Here is a 23641-nt window from a genome sequence, read left to right as displayed (position 1 = left end):
AAGATTTTTCAAATGATGTTTATTGAGAACTTACAAAAATGTGTTGTTATTCTATACTTAGTAGACATTCAAACTTCTAGTTTTGCTAAAATATCAGATTCACGAAATAGATGATATTCCTTGTTGTCTTCAAGTTCAACTTTTGTACCACCATATTCAGGTAGCAGCACAGTATCACCAACCTTAATACTCAAGGGTACATGTTCGCCTTTCTAAAACAGATATAAATTTCATTAACTTTTTTCTTGAAATTTATATAAATATAAAAGATTATAATTCATACATTGTTTCGAGAGCCAGGTCCTATAGCTACAACAGTCCCTTGTAATACTTTAGCTTGTGCTTTTTCAGGAAGAACAATGCCTCCTTTTGTTTTGGTTATAACTTCTGCTCTTTTTATCAAAACTCTATCGAACAAAGGAACAAGCCTTTTAACTGCATTAGCAGCAACACTAGTAGCCTGCAAATAAAATGTTATTCCTTTAAAATAAATCTTTATTACTGCATGAACTATTATTATATTAATGTTTTAAATAATTAATACTTTTAATTGTTGCATAATTGAGAAATTTTAAATCTTCACTTTTCACAAAATTGAAAAAAAAAAAACCTTAATAAGAGTTACCACTTCAAATGCAGTTGTAATCAACTTTCTAAACTGTAAACGACTTTCTAATGCAAAATGTGTATATTTCATATAATATAACTCTTGCAAACAAAATTATAAACAAATGCTATCGAATCGAAAAGCATGAGATTCGCATTGCAATCGTTTAATGTTGTTGGTAAAGAATGTTGTTGATAAATAAACAACGAACAGTATTCGTTTTTTTATACGTATACGAATTATTAATAAATTAGTTTAAAGGTTATCTTAGATATAAAATAATTCACGCCCGGATAGTAGTCGTATTAAAAAGTGATTCTTCATTTTATAATAACAATGGACAGTGTAAAGATGAGATAGTATCCATAATTTTTACTTAACAATTAAAATTATATATTTAAACTATTAAATTCTTACCATGTTAATTTGATTCTTTTTCGCTTTTAGTCTGATATCTCCTACCGGCAAGCACACTTGCGCACGTTGTGTAACCTCCTCGTGCAAAAGACCAGAGTTTACCCTCTCCCGTTTTTCTCGAAAGTTCGTATATTTCGTCAGCACCCTAGCCGAGCGCCACGTTCATCGATTTACTCGAAGCTTCTGACAAAGATAACGTTCTTGTTACATAATCGTATGCTCCCATGTTAGAAATAAATGTAGATAATATTTCTTTAATAACAGTTATTATCGTCGTCATTAACTTTTTAGAGCATGTAAACATAAGATTAATAAGCATAATATTTATTTTTTATATATATATATTTTTTATACATTTTAATGTAAAATTTTTCATCAAATTTTAGGATCTCTTTTATAAGACCCTTGATTAATAGTTTTATTAACAAAACTATGCATTTTATTGTTTATAGATTAATTTTGTATCACAACCAAAAAATTTTGATTAGAATTAAAGTAAATTTTAATCTTTTATCGATATATGACATATTTATGGCGTCCATTTTGTTCTTATAAAATATATATACAGATTTTGTTGTAGAATAAATTATTAGGATTATAATTGTAAAATACGTTATTTAATTATGATATATTATATACCTTATTATATATTTCCAAATTTATTTCTGATATATGCTAGAAAAGATGATTGGTTTAAGCAGACATATTGCGTCATCGAAATCTACGTACATTCTAGAAACATGAAGTTTAATACCGGTCGATAATTAAATGCTGAATTTCAATGAAATTTGAAATAATTTTATTGTAAATAATTTTTAGATAAATGATCAATTGATTTATTCGTTTATTTATAGCATCATTTTGTAACAAAGGATAAGAATATTCTTGATTTTTTAATCGTGTAGAAAAGGTTAGGTTACAGATAGAAAAGGAAAGTAGGGGAGATGCCCATGTGATAGCGCCAAGCTCATATCTTCTCATTCCATTCTGAAGACAACGTGCGGTCACGCCGTGTCGATTTTCAACTACTTCTTAAAAAGCTTCATCGTCGTTTCTATTTAAAAGTGTCCTTCGTTGCGAAATAAAAGGTAAAAAAAAATAGTTTAAATTAATTTAATCTTCCGGTTTTAATCAATAACGTTGAAAAATCTAATCAATTTATTTAAGCCGGCCGGAATCGCCCAGCTCATATCGAACGTGTCTATCTTTCTTCTGCGAATAAGATTTTTATTAGAATACAACAAAACGATTTCCTTTAATTTTAATAATTTTTATTTTTTCTTGCATATATAGATAAATTCTTTGCTCTGATATTACTTTTTTTAAAATATTTTTTTTAGAGAAAAGATCAACGCACGCGGTATTTACATAACCGCAATCGTGCTTGAATACGAACGAATTTAACGGCCGAATATTTCATGCAGATTTTTATTTAAATAAATTTGTAATTTATTACGGATCATAGTTTCCGTATTTGTTAAGGAAAATATTATTATCTTGCTATTCAATTTCACTTTTAAATGACAATATTTCTCGATCTTTTTTTTTTTACTTTCACATTAATTTTTTTACGATTTACATCTTTTGCTATATTTTATTTATTCATTTATTTTTTTTTCTTTTTTGTAGATGTATAGATTACCAAGCATGATGCGCTCTGTAGCTCTGCGCCAAATGCAGCTGCAGACACGAACTTATGCTAAAGATGTTAGATTTGGAGCAGAAGTACGAGCATTGATGTTGCAAGGTGTAGATATTTTAGCAGATGCCGTAGCTGTGACAATGGGCCCTAAAGGACGTAATGTTATTCTGGAACAAAGTTGGGGTAGCCCCAAAATTACTAAAGACGGTGTAACAGTAGCTAAAGGAGTTGAATTAAAAGATAAGTTCCAGAATATTGGAGCAAAATTAGTACAGGATGTGGCTAATAATACCAATGAAGAAGCTGGAGATGGAACTACAACGGCTACTGTTTTAGCCAGAGCAATAGCTAAAGAAGGTTTTGAAAAGATTAGTAAAGGTGCTAATCCTGTTGAAATCAGAAGAGGTAAAAAAATCTTTGCTATCTTGATCTTAATTATACCATTATATAATTAGGTATTTTATATTCTAAAAATAACCTGTTCATTATTTTAGGAGTAATGTTAGCCGTCGACAAAATTAAAGAAGAATTAAAGCTTTTAAGCAAACCTGTAACAACATCTGAAGAAATTGCTCAAGTAGCCACTATATCTGCTAATGGAGATAAGACTATTGGAAATCTAATTTCTGATGCCATGAGAAAAGTTGGTAATGAAGGTGTTATTACAGTGAAAGATGGGAAGACCCTTCATGATGAACTTGAAGTCATAGAAGGAATGAAATTTGATAGAGGATATATTTCTCCATACTTCATAAATTCTAGTAAAGGTGCCAAAGTAGAATTTCAAGATGCATTATTACTCTTTAGTGAAAAGAAAATATCATCTGTACAAAGTATTATACCTGCTTTGGAGTTAGCAAATACACAGCGCAAGCCACTTGTTATAATTGCAGAAGATATTGATGGGGAAGCATTGTCAACTTTAGTTGTTAACAGATTAAAAATTGGATTGCAAGTAGCTGCAGTTAAAGCACCTGGTTTTGGTGAAAACAGAAAAGCAACTCTGCAAGATATGGCCATTTCTACAGGTGGTATAGTTTTTGGAGATGATGCAAATCTTGTTAAACTGGAAGATGTACAGGTAAATTTAATTATAAGATTTACTAGTAATCCATAATAATATAGTTTGGTCATTTTTATTAATAAGAAAAAAAATTTTATTCCAGTTAAGCGACTTAGGGCAAGTTGGAGAAGTTGTCATTACAAAGGATGATACACTCTTCTTAAATGGTAAAGGGAAGAAGAGTGATATTGACAGAAGAGCGGAACAAATTAGAGATCAAATTAATGACACCACATCTGACTATGAGAAAGAAAAATTGCAAGAACGACTTGCAAAAATTACAACAGGTGTAGCAGTTTTAAGAGTTGGTGGAAGTAGTGAAGTAGAAGTTAATGAAAAAAAGGACCGTGTTACTGATGCATTGAATGCTACTAGAGCTGCTGTCGAGGAAGGTATTGTACCTGGAGGTAAGTTCATCTTATAATTTAAATATATAACTAATGTTTATCATTTTAATATTAATTTCTAATATATATTTTATTTGCTTTTAGGTGGAACTGCTTTGTTAAGATGTGCTCCATCATTACAACAATTAAAAGCATCCAATACTGATCAAGCAATAGGTATCAAAATTGTAGCGAATGCTTTGAGAATGCCATGCTTGCAAATTGCTCTAAATGCAGGTGTAGATGCAAGTCTTGTTGTTGCAAAAGTCAGCGATGGAAAACTTGGCTATGACGCATTAAATGACGAATATGTTGATATGATAGAAAAAGGTATTATTGATCCTACTAAAGTAGTACGCACAGCACTTACGGATGCAGCAGGAGTTGCATCATTGCTTACGACTGCAGAGGCAGTTGTAACTGAATTGCCTAAAGAAGAATCACAAACACCAATGGGTGGTATGGGTGGCATGGGTGGCATGGGTGGTATGGGTGGAATGGGCATGTAATAAAAAGACTGATTATTCTACACAATTACAATTGAAATCTGTAGAATCAGTTCAAATATCAAGTTATTGTTTGAACAGTTAAAATAAGAAAGAGGTAAAGATCGATCGCTATAATGGCCATGGAGTCATAACAGTACGTTCCATTGTTTTTTTTACGCGTTTGTAAACGTTACGTCAAATACATACACATATTTCTGAAAAATCACGAAAATTCTCTTTTTGTCAAATGATTTGAATATAATGCAAATAGCATGTAATGCTGCAGGTAATATAATTTATGTACAAAAATATGTTACATTATATATGTCCAGTGTTAATACTCAAACGATTTGAGTAAAAAAATATTTGAAGTATTTTTTGTGTCTATATTACTTTTATATTCTATTTAGCTATTTTGGTTATATAATCCAAATGAAGAGCATAAATCCTTAAGATCTACTTAAAATAAAAATTGTACAGAATTTCAATATATATATATAACGAATAACGTTGAATACGCACATGCGTAACTCGAAATTAATCATCATTATATGCATAAAATTTTTGTATTTTCGTAAATAAGAATGAAAATCTATATAATTTACATCTTCAAATAGTAATCTCTGTTCTTTTCATTTTTCGTTTTTTACTTTTGTCAATAGCATAGTTATTTTCATTTTTTTAGTTTCAATAAATGGAAAATAATTTTACATATTTTTCTTCAATAAATCCTGTTTATACACAATAAAAAAACTTCGTACATGTAATATTTAGAAAGTAAGTTTATTTTATTAATTGTATATGCTATGATCTGTAATGCCATCATACAAGTATGAAATAACTTATGAATATGTTCTCTTACATGATTTTCAATATATGATGACGTACAAATTTGTTATTTTGTATTTTTTTTCCTTGGATAAGTTTTATTTTTACACGGGTATGGGAAAGTAAATATTTGTTGTTTTATATACAAAATCAGGGAGATAATAATTAAATCGTATTAACCTATTATGGATAAGAACATTTCATACATTATATAAAAACATCTTTTTCCTTTCTATAGAGAGTATATCGTTGTAATTATATTCCTGAATTTCATTTATTTATATTTCTTATCCAATCACCATATCATTAACTAATATAAGCCGATAAATATACATAATGAAAAATAAGTATAAGACTTGTTTAGTAGAAATATGTGCTATTGGAAAAGAAATATATGGCATTGCAGATGGTTCAAATATGAGTTCATTTTTAGAATACTTTATAGCAAATTATAGCTATAAATAACTGATACAGAATCGTCCTTGACATTCTACGTAAAATGATTTATGCACCAATTTTTTCAATTTCATCTGCATCTTCTGCGTCGAGGTATTGTATCTTCTTTCCAAAATGTTTTTCTATGTCTTTACATAATTGCATTGCGTGTGACGAATCTATTAAATTAATGGCAATTCCAGATTTGCCAAAACGTCCTGTCCTACCGATTCTATGTAAATATGTTTCGCAATCAGCTTGACGATTTTGATCCATTGGTAAATCAAAATTTACTACTATAGTTACTTGCTCCACGTCGATACCTATAAATTTATAAATATAAATTTCTTTCTCTTATATTTTAACAGTACCTTTATATTAGAAAAAATTAAGATTATATACCTCTTGCTAATACGTTCGTTGTAATAAGAACTTTTTCCAGGCCGGCCCTAAATCTATCCAATACAGAAATTCTTTGTTCTACTGTTAATTCACCAGTTAAAACTGCTACTGCATGACCATCTTTTGTCATTTTTTCTGCTAACCAACTAGCCGTTTTCTTGGTCTAAAAAAACCATGATTTAATATATAGACGAATTATTATATTAGCAACAATGCAAAAAATTATATCATACATGGCAGAAAATAATCGCTTGTCCGATTGTTATTACACCATAAATATTGGTAATAGCTGCATATTTTTCATCTATGTCTTTGCATTTGACATAATATTGTTTAATGTTATCTAAACTTTCTTCTTCTTTCATTAATCGTATTATGAGAGGATTGCTAACTATAATTTCAGCAAATGCCATTACTGCAGCTTCATATGTTGCTGAGAAAAACATCATTTGACATGTGCGTGAAAGTAATCTATAAATAAATATATAACGTATAAATTAAATATATCATTTTTTACTTTAAAAATGTGTTGATGTATAATATATCAAATATATTACTTGTGAATGCGGATACATTGGTCTTGATGGCCTTGTGTTGCTATCATTACATCAGCTTCATCAAGGACAAAAACTGAGATTTTGTATAAATTAAAAAATTTAAATTTGAGTGCCCAATCTAAAACTTTTCCTGGTGTTCCTATAATGATATGATCTTTGATTTTTGTGCCACGTGGAACTGAAATTAAAAAATTCTAATAAGTAAAAAGATTATAATACATATAAAGGCATAACATATATTATGTATAAATTATATATATATATATATATATATATATGTACACATATTTAAATTAAAATATTACTTTCTTCCCCTCTAACAGCATACTTCAATTTAATTTCAGGACAGAAACGTGACATTTTAGCAGCAACTTCTCCAGTTTGTATCGCTAATTCATATGTAGGTGATAAACAAAGTACTTGTGGATAATCCTTATTTGTATCTACTCTACTTAACATGGCTAATACAAATGCTGCAGTTTTACCAGTTCCAGATTGTGATTGTGCTATCATATTATGAGGCCTAAGAATTTTCAATATTTATTTTTCTTATGATAATTAATCTATTATAAATCTAATATTAATTAGTTTATTATATTTCACTTACGGATCGGCAAGCAAAGTTGGTAACGCTGTTTCTTGAATCTTTGATGGTGCATTAAAACCCATTGCATAAACTCCTTTTAATAATGCAGGTTTACTATACAGAAATTATTATATAAATAATATTTTATAAACATTTTACATTAAGTTATAATTAAGACTTTATATATACATATAAGATACATTATCAGAAAACTCACAGATGAAGTGCTTCAAAAGATTTAACACTATATAATGGAGATGACGGATCCTTTCTTTGTACTTCTATATCTTTTGTGGTTTCAACCAATCCTTTCCTTATAATTTTTTGCAATAAAGATTTTTCTGCCGGTGAAATCTGTTCTTCTGTACCATCATCACTTTTTGTATCCTCATTTGCATTTCCTGATGTTTCTTTTGGCTTCTCTAGATTTAAATTTGTTACCTGCAGAAAGAAGTAAAAGAAGAAAGTAAATATGTAGATAAATGTATTTTATAAATATATTATTATGGATATATACAAAGCAATAACAAAATTTTTACATTCACTATTGTTTTTCTTAAACTGTTTATACTTAAAACATTTGTAGATAAAATAAACAAAAAGAGCATGGTTATACCGGTATTCGAATATGCGAGGATGACATTACCTTAGAAGCTAATTTATCTTGTTCTTCAGCAAATTTCCCCCAATCAATTTTGGCAGAAGCCATTTTTATATCGACGCTTTGTTAATATTGAAAAACAAATTAAACTTTATAAAAATAAATAGCAAGATGATCACTATCGTGCACTAACGTTCTAAATAGCATAAGCTATCAAAAATCGAGTTTGATTAAATCGTTCAACGAATATTTCAATCGATACTTATGATGTCTGTACATTCGATTTGCCTACTATTACCAACTACACTACCAACTGTTCTTCTCACAGGTTATACTGAATATAATAAAATATATATACAGATAAACTTATTGTTTGACTTTTTTATGCAGTTATACATAAGGTGACTTTTCATATACCGCAACAAGTCGATAAATACATAACATGCTTTTTATTTGCTACGTCGTTATGAATGGCGACTGAAATGATCTCCGCCATTTTCTTTTTCCATAAAACTCTTCGATATATGTGCCACAGTTCATATATCAAGCATTTATAGATTGGAAACATGATCAATAGAAAAAAAATATATAAACATTTGTATTCTTGCGTATAAATATTTAATATCATTAATAGTGATAGTATACATATAATAATAAAGATGAATATAAAAGAAAAAATAATTTATCATGATTACTTTTACGAGTAAATGAAAGTAAAAAACAAAGAAAAAAAAATGTTCTTAAATAAAATGTATCTCTCAATATTTTCATTTTATAATAAGAATTATATTATTATTATTACAAGTTTAGACAGGAGCCATATAAGATCTATCCAATATATGAATTTTGGATATTATGATTGTACATAATAGATTACAATTTGATCTGATATGGTCCGATTTGTCTGATATTTGAAATTCTAAAGGTGGCATCAATTAATTGTTCTTGTAAATTTATCGATTAAATAATAATTCGATAAGTCAGATTAAACTGTTCTAACTTGGTCTAAATTAATTATATCAAATAATAATCAAGTAGAAGTAAAAAAAAAAAAAATTAAATGATAAGTTAATATATAAAGATACAAAATATAAGTTAATCTAATTTTATATATTATATGTGAAATATACATCTTTCTCTCTCTCTCTCTCTTTCTCCCCCTTTGTTATGATATATACAAATTTATTCATCATGTTGAACTATGTGGCATATAAGTGATTATACAATATGATACATAATTATGTTACAGTTCTTCTTTTTTTCAAGTAATCCATAGTGATCTCATTTTTCTAGCCTTCTCTATAAATTTCTTGTACTTGATATATAATGTTCTTCTTTTATGTGATGCAAATATTCTTCAACTCTTCTCCACATACATTTGAATATATATCAAATGTTTATACATATTTCTGCCTTAAAATGGCAATGAAAGTAGTAAATATTGACAATAGATTTACGAAGATATAATTATATTATTATATAAATGTACTATATTTTTGTTACACTAAAATAAGCTAAAAAGTGTACTTTGCTAAGAAAATCATATCGTTTTCTTTAAGACTTTTTTACGATTGTAGCTGTTGCTTTGTTTATACTTGTTTGTGGTATAAGACGAACAGTTATCAGCGAAAGGTCAAGCATTTTACGCTGATATTTTTTGTGAAACACCATGGCAGCAGATTGTGTTTTAAACACAACGGTTGCATTACCCTCGCCCATGTGTATACTCTATAACACGAACAATAAAAAGACAGTTATTATATAATATTTGTATAATTATTTATTTAAAAAAAAAGAAGAAAAAAAATATTTATAATAAACAAAAATCATGAGATTACAAAATTTCCAAATTAAATCATAAAATTATCGATCTTCTTTACATTTCTTCTAAGTAAAACTAAAATATTTATATTGTTTAATAATTAAAAAGAAAAAAATATTATCTTATGATCTTATAAATGCCAATACATTCTTTTTTTTTTCAATATATGATCGCAGTATATATAAATTAATATATATTTAATTATACGATATAGTGTGAACATTATTATATTTTACATCTGTTATTATCTTGTATTTAAACATAAAATAAAATGCCTTTTTTTAAGTATATAATAATAAAAAAATTAAATCAAAATAACAAATAAATTGATTTTATATTTTTGATCATTATGTTACATATTATAAATAATACTAGATATATACTTCAGTACTAGGCCCCTGTATGGTATTTCAAATGGATCATTAAACAGAAATTAATAATTGTAAACGAATTTATGAGATAAACTAGAAATATATTAATTATTAAAATTTATCAAAGTGATAAATAAAAATTAATGTCATTAATAAAAAGAATCTGAATATTGTCCTTTAAATAAAAAGTCACACAAAAAACATTTGTAATTTGGAGCATTTTGCAAGGAGTGATGATAGATTTATCATAAAACTATCATGCAAAAATAGTCACCTCTATAGTTCCGATTCCTTGACACATACGTCTAATTTGTGCCTCGGAGGTACTGGCTGCTAAATTTTCCAATTTAACAGTATTTGTTTTCATTTCTGGTAACTTTTTTGGCGATACCGTAACTTTTTGAAGTACAATTCTCTGATTACTTTGAGCATTCACAACAACTTTTGGAGCAATGCTTCTTTCAATATTGCCCATCTTCTGTCCAATTGGTGATTTTCTTGAAATACCAGACTGTGTTTGTACAAGCTTCTGAAGTATATTCGGTCCAGAACCTTGTCCCTTTTGTAAATTTGAAACAGTTTTTTGTATGGTTGTTGCAATTTTTTGTGAGTTAGATGGTTGGATGGATTTTTGTATCACAACTCTTCTGGTACCACATTGTGGATTTATTTGTCTTATTGTTGAAACTTTATCACTGCTTTGATTACTTGTAAGTCCATCTGCTGAATCGTTTGGTTGTATAGTTTGAATAGTTCTAACAATTCGTGTGCCGGATGCTCTTTCAATTCCCTACAACAGAAATACGTACATTTGTGATATTTGAAATAATTATACATTAAAATACAAAGTGTGTGTATAATCATATAATAATAAAATATATTTTATACTCCTATTATTTAATATTGATTAAAATATTGAGTGACATGTGTTGTATGATACAAAGTATGAAAGAAAATGATTTGTTAACATTAACATAATTTATAAAATAATATAACAAAGTATACGAATATTTGGAGGAAAAGAAAGAAAACAAAATATACTCTAAAATATATTTATTGAAATGCAAAAGCAAAAAATACAATAAAAGTTAAAATCTGTATGTATATATATATATATAAAGTTTATATATAATTTATATATAAATATTATATATAAATTCATATATATAATTTTAAATATAACAATATAAAATTTTAATATGTATGCATATACATGCATGCACATCTATCACAGACTATGTATAAAATCACGCGCATATTTACATATATTATTTGTATATATATGTATATTGATGCATGCACGCGTGTACGTATATGTATACATTTATTTATAAGAAGTGATTAATATGATTGATAATGAAATTATGATTTATTCCATTTTTTCTTTTTTAATATTTTAATATATTTGTAGCAAATAGCAAGTTATTTATCTATAATTGACAACAAAAAAATTTCATGTAAAACATTAATTTTAATTCTTTTTAGACAATATGGAACATATATATTGTATATGGAATATATTTTGTTTATATCTCTTTTAGAGATGCAAAGTATATACAATTAATTATATTCAATTTTTTAGTTTTTTTTTTTTTTTTTTTTTTTTTTTTTAATATTAAAAAGTTGTATAAAATATAATGATATATTAGTGCTGTACCTCTGTAGCTTGTGTATTGATAACACGTCCACGTCCCCTACCTATACCGGGTCGACCTTTGTTTGGTACAGCATCTTTTACAACACCTAACAGAACTGATACTGGTTTTGCTTCCTGTTGCGTACATTCCGTACCTATTAAATAAGAAACAATGATATATTTCTTCTCATAAATATTTACTTTTGTCGTATACAGAAAAGGAGAGGATGAGGGGGAAAGAGAAAAAGAAAGAAAGAGAGAAAAGAAAAAAATTATATTTACCTGTGACATTTGTCTCCATTTTATTAATTTGTTTGTTTTGTTTTTCCATAGCGGCCATTTTTCTTCTATTTTCTTTTTCTCTTAATATTTTTTCTCTTAGGCGTTTTTGCTCTTCCATCTTTTTTCTATATTCTCGCATTTCTGGATCTTCCTCCTTATCCTCTTCCTTAAAAAATAATAATAATATTATATATATGTAACACATATTAATATTATTATAGCAAAATAACTCTATATTATATAATGATGTTACCTTTTTTTCTTCAACTGGATTGCCTAATGTGTCTACAGTTCGTACTTCTTGTAGATTTCTATTATTAGATTTTATTTTTTTTTGGCTTGTATCTCCTGGACCTCCTCTATCAGGAATTTCACATGTTCTTTTTTGCTGTAGTTTATTAACTGTTCGTGTAGTATTTATAGATCTACTATTATTAGTAGATTTTTGCATATGGTTCTGTTGTTCATAAGTTTCACTACGATATGTAGACGAAGAAAGTGGCCGTGGTGGCTTGTGAGCATGATCACTTCTTGTTCGAGATGATAAATCTCGTTCTCGATAATTTGGATGAGATCCTCTGTATTCCGACTGAAATAGAAAATAATTGTTTTAAAACATACTGATAAATTATTCTTATTCAAATACAAGAGTATATATTTTTCTTACTTCTTGATAACTATCCCTTTGTTCCCATTGATCATCTGATTTATATTTACTGTTGTCATTGTAACCACTTTCTCGCGAATAATTGCTTTCTAACGGATACTGTTTACTCGGACTAACATTTAATGTCTTTTGTGGCTTATTCTCTTGCCACACATCAGAAAAGTATGCATAAGGATCCTATAAATAAAATAGTATATAAAATATATGAATTATTACTCTATCTTCTAATTACATTAATTATTAGAAGAAAAAAGTATTTACATCACTCTTATTTTGTTGATAATTCTGTTGGTATTGCAATTGATTTGACTGAGATTGAGACTGATTATACGGATTTTGATTTGGATATGGCATATTAGTGGGCTGGTTAAATTGGACTCCAGTACCTTGGGTCTGAAGTGGTGTTGAATGTTGCGAATCCCATGCAAGTCTTGCTGTTTATATCATAAAACAACATATATTAATAATGTATATAGAGATAAATATGTTATTTTAACAATCCAAGAATTTTTAAATATAAACTCACCATCATTAGTTGGTTGTACAGCACCTCGGAAATGTGGATTAATCAATATTTTATGCCCTGGGGTTAAGGGTACATTAGGTATATTTGAATTAGATTGTTGTGAGACTGCTGGAATTATGTTGCTATTAAATTGATTATTCTGTATTTGATCTGGATATGGATGTCTTGAATCATACGAAGATCGATTTTCAAAATGTTGTTCTTGGAAAGGTGCTCTATTCTCAAAAGAAGAGCCACTAGATATTTGCGTACTTGGAGGATTTTGTATCGGTGGTCCCTGATTGGATACCGGTGGACGTGGGTATCCTTGTATTGGCAATATTTGATTTCCTTGAAGCGGTAATGATTGATTACCATGTAATATTTGTGATGAATTACCAGGTAATATTGGATTTGGATTGCCAAGAAGAGATCCACCAGAATTTCCGTGTAATAAAGAGGTTTGGTTATTTGGTAAATGACGATTTGGATTATCTTGCATAATTGCTCCTGAGCTTTGAAAAACTTGTGGTATTTGCACAAAAGATGTTGGATTACTGGAGCAATTATAAGGTGGAGCTTGTAATGGTGTTGTAATAGGTCCTCTAGGACCAAACTCCAATCGTGGACCGATTGCACGTGGACCCATAGAGCTTTGAAATTGATTAGGATTAAATGGTGGTCTATTATCTATAAAATGTGTAGGTCCTTGTAGTGGATTATTTGGAGAAAACTGTTGGAAATTCTGTACTGGAGAACTATTTGGTTGTTGATACATAATTTGTTGATTCTGTACACTATTAGGTAGACCAAGAAGAAATGGTGGTCTAGCTTCCAACAGTGGCCTACATAATGGTTGCTGATTATCAAAACCACGTGTATTACCAAACCTGTAAAAGAATAGATCATACCAAACATGATATAGAAATAAAAGATATACAGAATGAGATAGATTGTAATAAAAAAAAAATTAAACATACCTTGGACTATAATTACCACTAACCGATGGAATAAATCTTCCTACTTTGTTTCCTCTTGAGCTTCGTCCTCTTCCTCTACCTCTAAATGATGGTTTGGATGGTTCAGAAGTCACTACATTCTCCAAAGTATCAGGAATATCATTATTCATTTTTGGTGAAATCATAGTTCTTTCATTCTGGAATCTATTACGCCTTTCCTTTGCTTCTTCACAATCATCATCTTCAAGTCCCTGTCCATTTCCAACGTAGACTTTCTGCATGTTTTTCTGTAGCTTCTCTCGTAAATCACCTTTCCCAATAGTGGTAGACATATTAGCACTATTACATCCAGAGTTTGTTTCATACTGATTGATTTGATCTGTATTATACTCAGCAGTTTTTTCTTGTTTATAAAATCCTGTTTCATCATCTTGTTGTTCTCCATCTTCATAAAAATTATTTTGAATATCAGTCTTTGTTCTATTAAATTCTACATTTTCATCTTCTGCTTCTAAGTCATCCAGAGCATCCGTGACTCCTAAGTCCAGTACATCATCTGTTTCCTCTTCTCCCTTATAGCTATTGTGCTGCTTAAGGAATTAAATTGCCAAACATTTGTAATGTAAATACAATATACTATCGCAAAAATTACATTCTATAAATACTAAAATGTTATAACCATAATATTGTAATAACTACATAATTATATTTGGAATATTATACCTTTTACAATAGCAAACCTCAAACCTTGATTACATCTGATCTTGCATACAAAATCTTAAAAGTTCAATATGGTTTCATTTTCATATATAACTTAATTATTATAAACAATAAGTAATATGTAATACTGTTTCCTATTGTATAAACATGTTCAGCATTGTAATTCATACATGAATATTTTTTCCTAATATAAGTATATGATAATTATGTCATGTATCATGCTTCTTCATAAAAAATAAATCTGTATGCAATGAATAAAACAAAGAAAATAATTATGTTTATAAATTGTGTGTTTGATATCTTTTTGATTAATTTTATATCACAATATGATTTATGGTTTGCACTATTAAACACATTGCATTTAAATAGACTGTGTATTGAAGATTGCATTTATATAACAAATATATAATATATTTATCACACATGCACTTAAAGTGTAACAGCATAGTATATATTTCAGTCAAAGCAATTTTATATATGAAAATTAATTTTTGTCACATGAATATAATAAGATAATATACAATGTTTTTTAAATATTTCTGTATAGTAATAATAATTTTACATTGTTAAAATAGTTTAATGCAAATATTTAAAATATAATTAAATACAGTAATATGAATTATGCTTAATATAAATGACTTTAATTTATAATTATATTATTATAATTTTGTCTGAATTATTATTTACTGTTACTTTTTATGCACATGAATTATAATCTTTTATTATGCAATTGATGATAATTTAACTTCTAAATGCTAATAGCTGATATTTAATACATATTATGTTTACAAAATGTTCTTTTATTTTTTCTATGATTGTAATGTAATTGATGGCTTGTAGATGAAAATATCCTTTAAGAATGGCTTTATGTAAGTTTTTTTAAAACAGTAGTGATTATATCTAGCAATATTAAAATATACTATCACGATTACAAAGAATTTATTTTCAAAGCAGAAATATAGATTAGCTGTGTTATTAATATGTTATATTCAATATTTAGATAAAATTATTTCTTCTAGGTCAAAATAAAATATAATTAATAATTAAGTATTGTGTAATACTCTGACATCAATTATACTTTTTAATTTTATTCTTACATTAAACCATTCAGAATAATTTTCTCAATATGATAAATAAATTTTTTGATTTTTGATAAATAAGTCAAACAGATGAAATCTATATAAAATAATTTTACATTAGTGTATATTATAGGATGCTTAAATTGCAAGTCATATAAAACAGCAATAGCTATTTATTTGGTTTTTGTTAATAAATTTGCAATATCTGATATAGTTTAAAACTTTTCATATTCTTCATTCGTTCATAAGATTTATTAAAATATAATGATTTATGAATTATGTAGAAAAATTAAAACAGCAAAAATATATAATCCATATATGTTATTTTTCTTAAAAAAGAAGCAATTGTTATTCTATTGAGAATAATTGGATATATATTCTTTATGTTTGATGAATATAAGCAAGAAAGGATAAACGCATGTATATATGCGTGCACATGTTTTTATGTATATGAATGTGAATTAGGCAAGAAGAAATATAATGTGATTCACTTTACAGATGCTATATATATATGTGTGTGTATATATATACACACATATATATAGACACACACGTCACACACATACAATCAATGATTAAGAGTAGCTATTATTATATTATAATAATAAAAAAGAGGCAAGAATTTATGATAAAAATGACATTGTGTTCATAATGCTAGGCATCATTTAGAACTTATACTTTTATATGTATTGTATCTCTCCAAAAATGTAAAAAAATATGTTTCAAATGTATACTTTACCTCATATTCAAATTTATCTTTACTCCCTTTTTTTATTTAAAATTTCGTTATATGTATGGAAAAAATTAATTATACATACTAAAATTGTTATATCTTCTTAATAATAATGGCTACTTTTTATAATTTTGTAACTCATCCAAATAAGCTTCTTACATTTCTTACTTAACAATAATAGCGCTTATATTACATTATATTACATACTTATTTTCTTGCGAAATACTATTAGTAAAAGATTATAGAATCTTCACAATTAATACAATATAAATCTATCAATTGTTGGAAACATTACATCATCAAATATAATCTTCATCTATTTTTAAGAATCTTGTTTTACATATTCAAATAATTTTGTAATATATTTAGATTATGTAAATTACATTGTTAATATTATATCATGTTAATATAAATTATATTATTTCTTTATAAAATAGAAGATCAGATTTTTACAACAGAAAGACTGATATAAATACTTTTAACAAATTTAAATCTGTTAGTCTTGTACTTTTCATTTTACATATTGTAAAATATTAAAAAAAAATTATTCATTTTTAAGACAATTACATATAAGTAGAATGGAAAAAATGAAAATACTCCAACATACAACTGAGATAATTAAAGTGCTTTGTTAGAAATATTTTAAACTTGAAATGTAGAGTAAAAAATATATATGTATTAAAGATATAAAAAAAAAATCTATAAAAATTTTTTTATCTTCAGACAATTTGTAATAAAATAAAATGAAATTATTTTATATGATATGACAACATTACCATTCAATATAAAAGTTAAGAAAATATCTGTTCAATAAAAAATTAATTATTATTTTAATGTTGATAAAACTAATATATCTTATATTATTTTATATTAGCTGAGGAAAAGAAAAAGTAAATAACAATTTCATTTAATAAGGATAAAATGGGTAAACATTATGCTCACCCTCTCTAATTCATAGTCATCAGCTAGGAGGGCTTCTTCCTCATCATTGCCCAAATCATATTCCTCATCCCCAAGATCTTCATCAAGTAAAGTATCGTCACTGAAAAGTTTATTTCTTTTATAACCGTAAAAAATTAGTATACATAAGTATATTTAAAGAGTCGATTGATGATTATACTTGATATAATAATTTGAATCATTGTCACACTTGTATTCGAAAACCCTAACCTCCACTTATTAGGCTAAAAAAACATCTAAAAATTGATAAAATTATAAAAGAATAGCTATATGCAAGATTTCGAAACAATAGCATATATTTTATTAACGAAATTTAGGTTAAAAGAAAAGTATTAAGATCAAATATAAATTCATATAAGAAAAATAACTCACTGTTCTGACATGGTACGTCCAATCTTCTTCGTGTCAAGAGAAAACCTGTGATGGCTTCGTTATTTTACTTCGATCGATGCCATCAATATCGTCTCTTCGATATATCGGAACATACTATCGATATTACGACATCTTCTCAACCAATGAAATTAAAGCTGTATTTATTTTCGATTCTTCGCGAATAGTTCAAGTTATTCACCACCTCATGCTAGTGGCGTATGTGACTTCAACGACATCTATGGACAAAATATAAATTACATTATATACACATGCGCTTATTGTACCGACATGAATATTTGGTTATCATATATCTCTCTTTCTCTTCCTCTTTCTCTGAAAATAAATTACTTTATATTGTTTATTTCACGTTAGATTTATATAAACAGATACTAAAGCATATTTAAGTAGCAATTAACTCTATATTACTTGCGATAGAATACATAAGAAATAAAATATAACCTTTTTATGGATTATAATCTCAATAGCATATGCGTTACCAACTTTTATCGTTGTGCGCAATATATTTCTAGTGTACTACTCTCTTATGTATATATATATATATATATACATATATATACATACATGAAAAAACGATATTAATCTCATTGAAATAAAAAATATCGTTTGATTTGCATATATTTAGATATTTCTAAATAAATTCGTACAAAAAATAAATTTCTAAAAAATATAGTATTTATTTTCAGCTTTGCATTATTATTTCCTTTTTTCTTTTTTATTAAAAAAAATGCTATTTCAATTGAAACACTTGCATCCTAGATATAATATACTAAAAAGTCTAAAAAAGTTTAAAAAATTGTGTACTGATGAACCAGCTATTATTTTAGGAATTGAAAGTAGTTGTGATGACACTGGCTGTGGTATTGTAGATAGCAATGGAAATATTTTGGGTGAAGCAATTAATTCACAATATTTATTACATTTGAAGTAATTTCAACGTATTAAAAATTTAATGATTTATAGTTTTATAATAGTTGCATTCACTTACACGATTTATTATATGATTATAGATATGGAGGTATAATACCTACAATTGCACAAGATATGCATAGACAACATATTACAGAAGTATGTGAAAAAGCATTGAGATCAGCAAATTTAAAATTAAGAGATATAGATGCTATAGCAACTACTGTAAAGCCAGGTCTTCCATTATCCCTTCAAATAGGTGAAAAGTTTGGAAAATATATAGCACTTCTTGGTAAAAAACCATTTATACCTATACATCATATGCAAGCTCATGCACTTACAGTTCGTATGATGAAGAAGGTATAAAATAAAGAATTTATTTTTATTCTTTATACAAAACTAGACATTAATAATAACATTGAATATTTCTTTTTAGGTAGATTTTCCTTATCTTGTACTTTTAATATCAGGTGGTCATTGTATGCTTGTAGTTGTTCACGATGTACAGAAATTTGTTATGCTTGGTTCATCGATAAACAATGCACCAGGAGAAATTCTAGATAAGGTACACTATCGTGATATTAATAAATTTAAGATAATTTTCATAAATATTATATTGTAATAGCAAAAATAAAAAATATAGGAGTATATTATAGGTTGCTCGCAGACTTAAATTGAACAATATAACAGATTTTAAAAATATGAATGGAGGTCAGGCAATAGAAGCAGCAGCATATAAGGCATCTAATATAGATCAGTTTATTTTTAATGATTCTATGAAATCATATAGGGATTGTCAATTTAGTTTCTCTGGAATATTATCAACATGTATGCAGCACATTGCTGAACAAGAGGAGAAACATAATATCGCAGCTGACAAGATTATACCTGATGTTTATAATTTATGTGCTAGCTTTCAATTTGCAATTACAAAACATCTTTGTCATAAAACGCAAAGAGCAATAGAATTTCTTGATCAAATTAACTTAATTCCCGAGGACAAACGAACATTGGTAGGTATACATTTATCTGATTCAATTCAGTAATTTTTCGATTATATAACTGATATGATTATAGGTAATATCAGGAGGTGTTGCATGTAATAATTTTATAGCAAAAGCTTTGGATATTATATGTTCTGAACGAAACTACAAACTTGTTAGAACACCACCAAGATTATGTACTGATAATGGTGTCATGATAGCTTGGAATGGAGTAGAGAAGTGGATTTCAGGTATTGATATACTTAGAAGTGAAAGTGAGATTAAAAATGTAAAGATAGAAAAAAAAGTACCCATAGGAGAAGATTGGACGAAAAAAGTACAACTTTTAAAATTAAAATGCAAAGAAATAAAGATAAAAAAAAAACTTTTTATGGACTCAACTATATAAATTATATATATTGTATGTACATTTAATATATAATAATTATTTTATTCATATATAAAATTGTTTTTTTAATCTAGAAAATTTTTTATATAAATTTATACAAGTGTAGGGCCATATTGCTTTACTTGCTGTTTTAGTTTTTCATGTAACTCAGAATTAGATACAATTTCTTTGTTTAATATTAAATCTTTTTCTTGATTAATATCAAGTATACTTCGTATTTTCTCTTTAATCATTTCAATTTCATTTTTCTTTTTTAAAGCCAATGATGCTGTAACAATATCATCAAATTCTATAACATGATTAGGTCTTATTTCTTCCGGATATTCTGAAACAACATTTGCTAAATCTTCCAACTTGTCTTTTATATCATCATAAATTTTATCAGCATTATCTGTATCCATCTTATTTATTATAAGCATAGAAGATGTATCTAACAAATCTGGTTTGTACAGTTCAATTTCTTTGTTTAGTAAAATAATTGTTTCTAAAAAGGTTCTATAAGGACTATGTACGGATAATTGGAAACCTTGAATATCTACAATAAATAGAAGTAACTTTGTTCTTTCTACATGCTTTAAAAATTTATGACCCATTCCAATATTAGCATGTGCACCTTCGATTAAACCTGGTAAATCTGCAACTGTTATTTGTCTATGATCTTCGTAAACCATAGTACCTAATTGTGGCTTTAAAGTAGTAACTGAAAAAAGCAAGAATTTAAAAAATGTAGTAAACATATTTATAACTTTTAAACTTATTATTTGCACAAATTTATTATTATATTTACATGGGTAACATGCAATTTTTGGGCGTGCTTTAGACATAGCATGTAAAAATGTACTTTTTCCAGCATTAGGAAATCCAACTAAACCCACATCAGCAATCAGTTTTAAATCAAGTATTATTGTCCTACTTTGCCCTTTCTGACCACAAAATCCTGTTTCTGGACAACCACCTAGACCACCCTTTGCCACTAATAACTTTAAATTAGCTTCATTCAATTCTCCTATATTTAATATAATGCATAATTTTTATAATATGTATTTATATATAATGCATAATATTATTTAAAGATTTCAATTAAGCTCACCTAACTTTAAACCATTATCATTAAGGATAGTTACACCGCAAGGAATTTCAATATTTATATCATTACCAGATTTTCCTAAAATTCCTTTCATAGAACTGTTAGTACCTGTTTCAGCATGTATATTTATTTTTTTCCACTTCTTTTTAACATTCCTTAACGTCAATTCTTCTTTTGTCACGACATAAACATTCCCACCTGAGCCACCTTTTCCACCATACCTAGGAAGACCAGATCCTCCAGCACCTCCTCTTACAGTAAGACGTAAAGAATCTATGAATCCTTCGCGTAAATGTTTTCTAGGTACCTACAATAGATGTTTTACCTAATTTATTAAAAAAGAATTTTCTTGGATCTTGTTCGTAAATGATACACATACCTTTATAGCATAACCTAAAATATGTGTAAGAAATACCATTTCTCTATATTACTACGAGATAATATTTTTTATTATAGATGTTTATTGTGAATAAAGACAATATTATATATTAATCTTATTATCTCTTTATCATAACTGTATCAATCATTCAATTGGATAAACATTGAAACAATCACCATTTAAATACATTTACGTCGAAGTGTGATGAGACTATACGAGATCGAATGTAGATAGTAATTAACTAAATACTTATAAAAAAACGGAAATATATTTTCCTAATAAGAATTTTATTTGCACCGATTAACAATAGAAATTATAACAAAATATTATCTAAGGTAAAAAAATATGAATTATGATCAATTATATTAAAGTTATTCAATTTTTGGAGCACATATAGATATTTTGATTATAATTGTATATAAGTGTTATATGCTTTATACAAAATAGCAAGCTTAGATGAAACATATAGTTATGAATGCCTATCTGGAAATTGATTCATGTAGAAACTCAATATTGTAAATTTTCTCTCGTTGCTCTACGTTGTCTGAGAACGATGTAATAGATAATGATATCATCATAATGCTTATATAACTCGTATACGCAACTATCTTCACTAATTATCCAATAATGTTTGATGAATAGTTTATAGTTTATTATGATTTAAACATCGCGTTGTTTGATAAATTATTTATATTTAATCATAAACAAAAAAAAACAAAAACAAAATTGGCAACCATTGTAGTACTTACGACATGGCGCGAAAAAATTCGAATTTAAAAATGTGACAAAAACTGATTTTTTTTTTCAATATAATAATGAATCTTCAATGATCAATGTTGATAATTAAAGAATATAAATTACAATAACTAACATGAACGTTAAAAGTGTTTAATCGTAATAACGAATTATCATTGTATTTGTAAATTCGTAATAAACTTATTATTCAAAATCGATATGTCCATGAGATATCGGCGCGTGAATATTTGAAAAAATATTAAAGATATCGTTGCCCCTTGTCCTTCTTCTTTTTTTTTTTATTTTTTATCTTTAATAGGTGTTTGGTCCTTGCAATTCTTCAGGGTCTTTCCACGTCAAGGAGTTGGGTGGATCGTATTCAAAGGTTAAGTGAAATCAATTGTGCGGTCTTTGTAAAGAATCAATTGATGTGCGTATTAAGAAGGAAGATGAAGAGAAAAAGGGGAGGGAACCAATAAGAGTAAGAGAAGCTTGTTGTATGTAGCCTTTCTTAGTTATAACAAAACGAAGGCTCGTCCGACAACGTACGCGTTAAAATTAAATCTAGCCAAAGAAAGAGAAAGAGAGAGAGAGAGAGAGAGAGAGAGAGAGAGAGAGAGAGAGAGAGAAAGAGAGAGAGAAGAGGCCAACGGCTACGTTCTCGCAGACGACGACGAAAACGAAGCGAAGACGAAGACGAAGACAACGACGACGACGAAGACGAAGACGAAGACGACGAAGACGACGAAGACGATGAAGACGATGACGATACAACGACGACAATAACGACGACAACGACGACGACGAAGACGACGACGAAGAAGACGACAACGACGGACGTCGCGACGAGACGAAACGAAACGAGACGAAACGCACGTCCTTTAGTTCAGTCTTAAGAGTATATCCCGGTTGCACGGGTGCTCTAATTAGATATATTTCTTTTAGTTCCGCTTCTATCTTTTCAAGATTTCGAGATTCATCCATTTTTTTTTCTTTTTTTTTT

General features: G+C 27.5%; 6 protein-coding genes across 10 annotated transcripts; 2 read left to right on the top strand and 4 right to left on the bottom strand.

Annotated features, from left to right (window-relative positions):
• Nucleotides 1–2: 2 nt before the first annotated feature.
• On the bottom strand, nucleotides 3–1182 carry LOC122633569 (10 kDa heat shock protein, mitochondrial). The gene is made up of 3 exons (XM_043821577.1): nucleotides 1025–1182; nucleotides 284–460; nucleotides 3–212 (listed from the first exon to the last, which is right to left on the bottom strand). Exons 1-3 carry the CDS (start codon nucleotides 1025–1027, stop codon nucleotides 69–71), a joined length of 324 nt encoding a protein of 107 aa, XP_043677512.1. The 5' UTR covers nucleotides 1028–1182; the 3' UTR covers nucleotides 3–68.
• A 635-nt stretch (nucleotides 1183–1817) lies between these two features.
• LOC122633559 (heat shock protein 60A) lies at nucleotides 1818–5313 on the top strand. The gene is made up of 5 exons (XM_043821560.1): nucleotides 1818–2112; nucleotides 2654–3071; nucleotides 3161–3747; nucleotides 3833–4136; nucleotides 4221–5313. Exons 2-5 carry the CDS (start codon nucleotides 2654–2656, stop codon nucleotides 4622–4624), a joined length of 1713 nt encoding a protein of 570 aa, XP_043677495.1. The 5' UTR covers nucleotides 1818–2112; the 3' UTR covers nucleotides 4625–5313.
• A 54-nt stretch (nucleotides 5314–5367) lies between these two features.
• On the bottom strand, nucleotides 5368–8560 carry LOC122633560 (DEAD-box helicase Dbp80). 2 transcript variants are annotated; one of them, XM_043821561.1, is made up of 8 exons: nucleotides 8058–8560; nucleotides 7629–7852; nucleotides 7433–7525; nucleotides 7131–7348; nucleotides 6826–7003; nucleotides 6502–6739; nucleotides 6269–6431; nucleotides 5368–6189 (listed from the first exon to the last, which is right to left on the bottom strand). In XM_043821561.1, exons 1-8 carry the CDS (start codon nucleotides 8118–8120, stop codon nucleotides 5936–5938), a joined length of 1431 nt encoding a protein of 476 aa, XP_043677496.1. In that variant the 5' UTR covers nucleotides 8121–8560; the 3' UTR covers nucleotides 5368–5935. The 2 variants fall into 2 exon arrangements, with proteins under 2 accessions (XP_043677496.1, XP_043677497.1); XM_043821562.1 differs by having other exon boundaries at nucleotides 8430–8531.
• Nucleotides 8561–9103: 543 nt separating this feature from the next.
• LOC122633558 (RNA-binding protein 33-like) lies at nucleotides 9104–18273 on the bottom strand. 2 transcript variants are annotated; one of them, XM_043821558.1, is made up of 11 exons: nucleotides 18119–18273; nucleotides 17729–17828; nucleotides 14276–14844; nucleotides 13317–14185; nucleotides 13052–13224; nucleotides 12791–12967; nucleotides 12377–12712; nucleotides 12124–12289; nucleotides 11863–11996; nucleotides 10480–10995; nucleotides 9104–9740 (listed from the first exon to the last, which is right to left on the bottom strand). In XM_043821558.1, the coding sequence occupies exons 1-11, from the start codon at nucleotides 18127–18129 to the stop codon at nucleotides 9567–9569; spliced, it is 3225 nt and encodes a 1074-aa protein (XP_043677493.1). In that variant the 5' UTR covers nucleotides 18130–18273; the 3' UTR covers nucleotides 9104–9566. The 2 variants fall into 2 exon arrangements, with proteins under 2 accessions (XP_043677493.1, XP_043677494.1); XM_043821559.1 differs by having other exon boundaries at nucleotides 14276–14841.
• A 106-nt stretch (nucleotides 18274–18379) lies between these two features.
• On the top strand, nucleotides 18380–21005 carry LOC122633562 (probable tRNA N6-adenosine threonylcarbamoyltransferase, mitochondrial). 2 transcript variants are annotated; one of them, XM_043821566.1, is made up of 6 exons: nucleotides 18380–18417; nucleotides 18964–19063; nucleotides 19147–19405; nucleotides 19482–19610; nucleotides 19702–20058; nucleotides 20123–21005. In XM_043821566.1, exons 3-6 carry the CDS (start codon nucleotides 19181–19183, stop codon nucleotides 20435–20437), a joined length of 1026 nt encoding a protein of 341 aa, XP_043677501.1. In that variant the 5' UTR covers nucleotides 18380–18417; nucleotides 18964–19063; nucleotides 19147–19180; the 3' UTR covers nucleotides 20438–21005. The 2 variants fall into 2 exon arrangements, with proteins under 2 accessions (XP_043677501.1, XP_043677500.1); XM_043821565.1 differs by lacking the exon at nucleotides 18380–18417 and having other exon boundaries at nucleotides 18819–19063.
• LOC122633563 (GTP-binding protein 10 homolog) lies at nucleotides 20459–22177 on the bottom strand. 2 transcript variants are annotated; one of them, XM_043821568.1, is made up of 4 exons: nucleotides 21904–22177; nucleotides 21528–21831; nucleotides 21279–21443; nucleotides 20459–21137 (listed from the first exon to the last, which is right to left on the bottom strand). In XM_043821568.1, exons 1-4 carry the CDS (start codon nucleotides 21940–21942, stop codon nucleotides 20530–20532), a joined length of 1116 nt encoding a protein of 371 aa, XP_043677503.1. In that variant the 5' UTR covers nucleotides 21943–22177; the 3' UTR covers nucleotides 20459–20529. The 2 variants fall into 2 exon arrangements, with proteins under 2 accessions (XP_043677503.1, XP_043677502.1); XM_043821567.1 differs by having other exon boundaries at nucleotides 21225–21443; nucleotides 21904–22067.
• Nucleotides 22178–23641: the final 1464 nt, after the last annotated feature.

The sequence above is a fragment of the Vespula pensylvanica genome, chromosome 12, assembly GCF_014466175.1.
Source record: "Vespula pensylvanica isolate Volc-1 chromosome 12, ASM1446617v1, whole genome shotgun sequence".
NCBI classification, from domain to species: domain Eukaryota; kingdom Metazoa; phylum Arthropoda; class Insecta; order Hymenoptera; family Vespidae; genus Vespula; species Vespula pensylvanica.
This window is presented reverse-complemented; position numbering and strand designations above follow the sequence as displayed.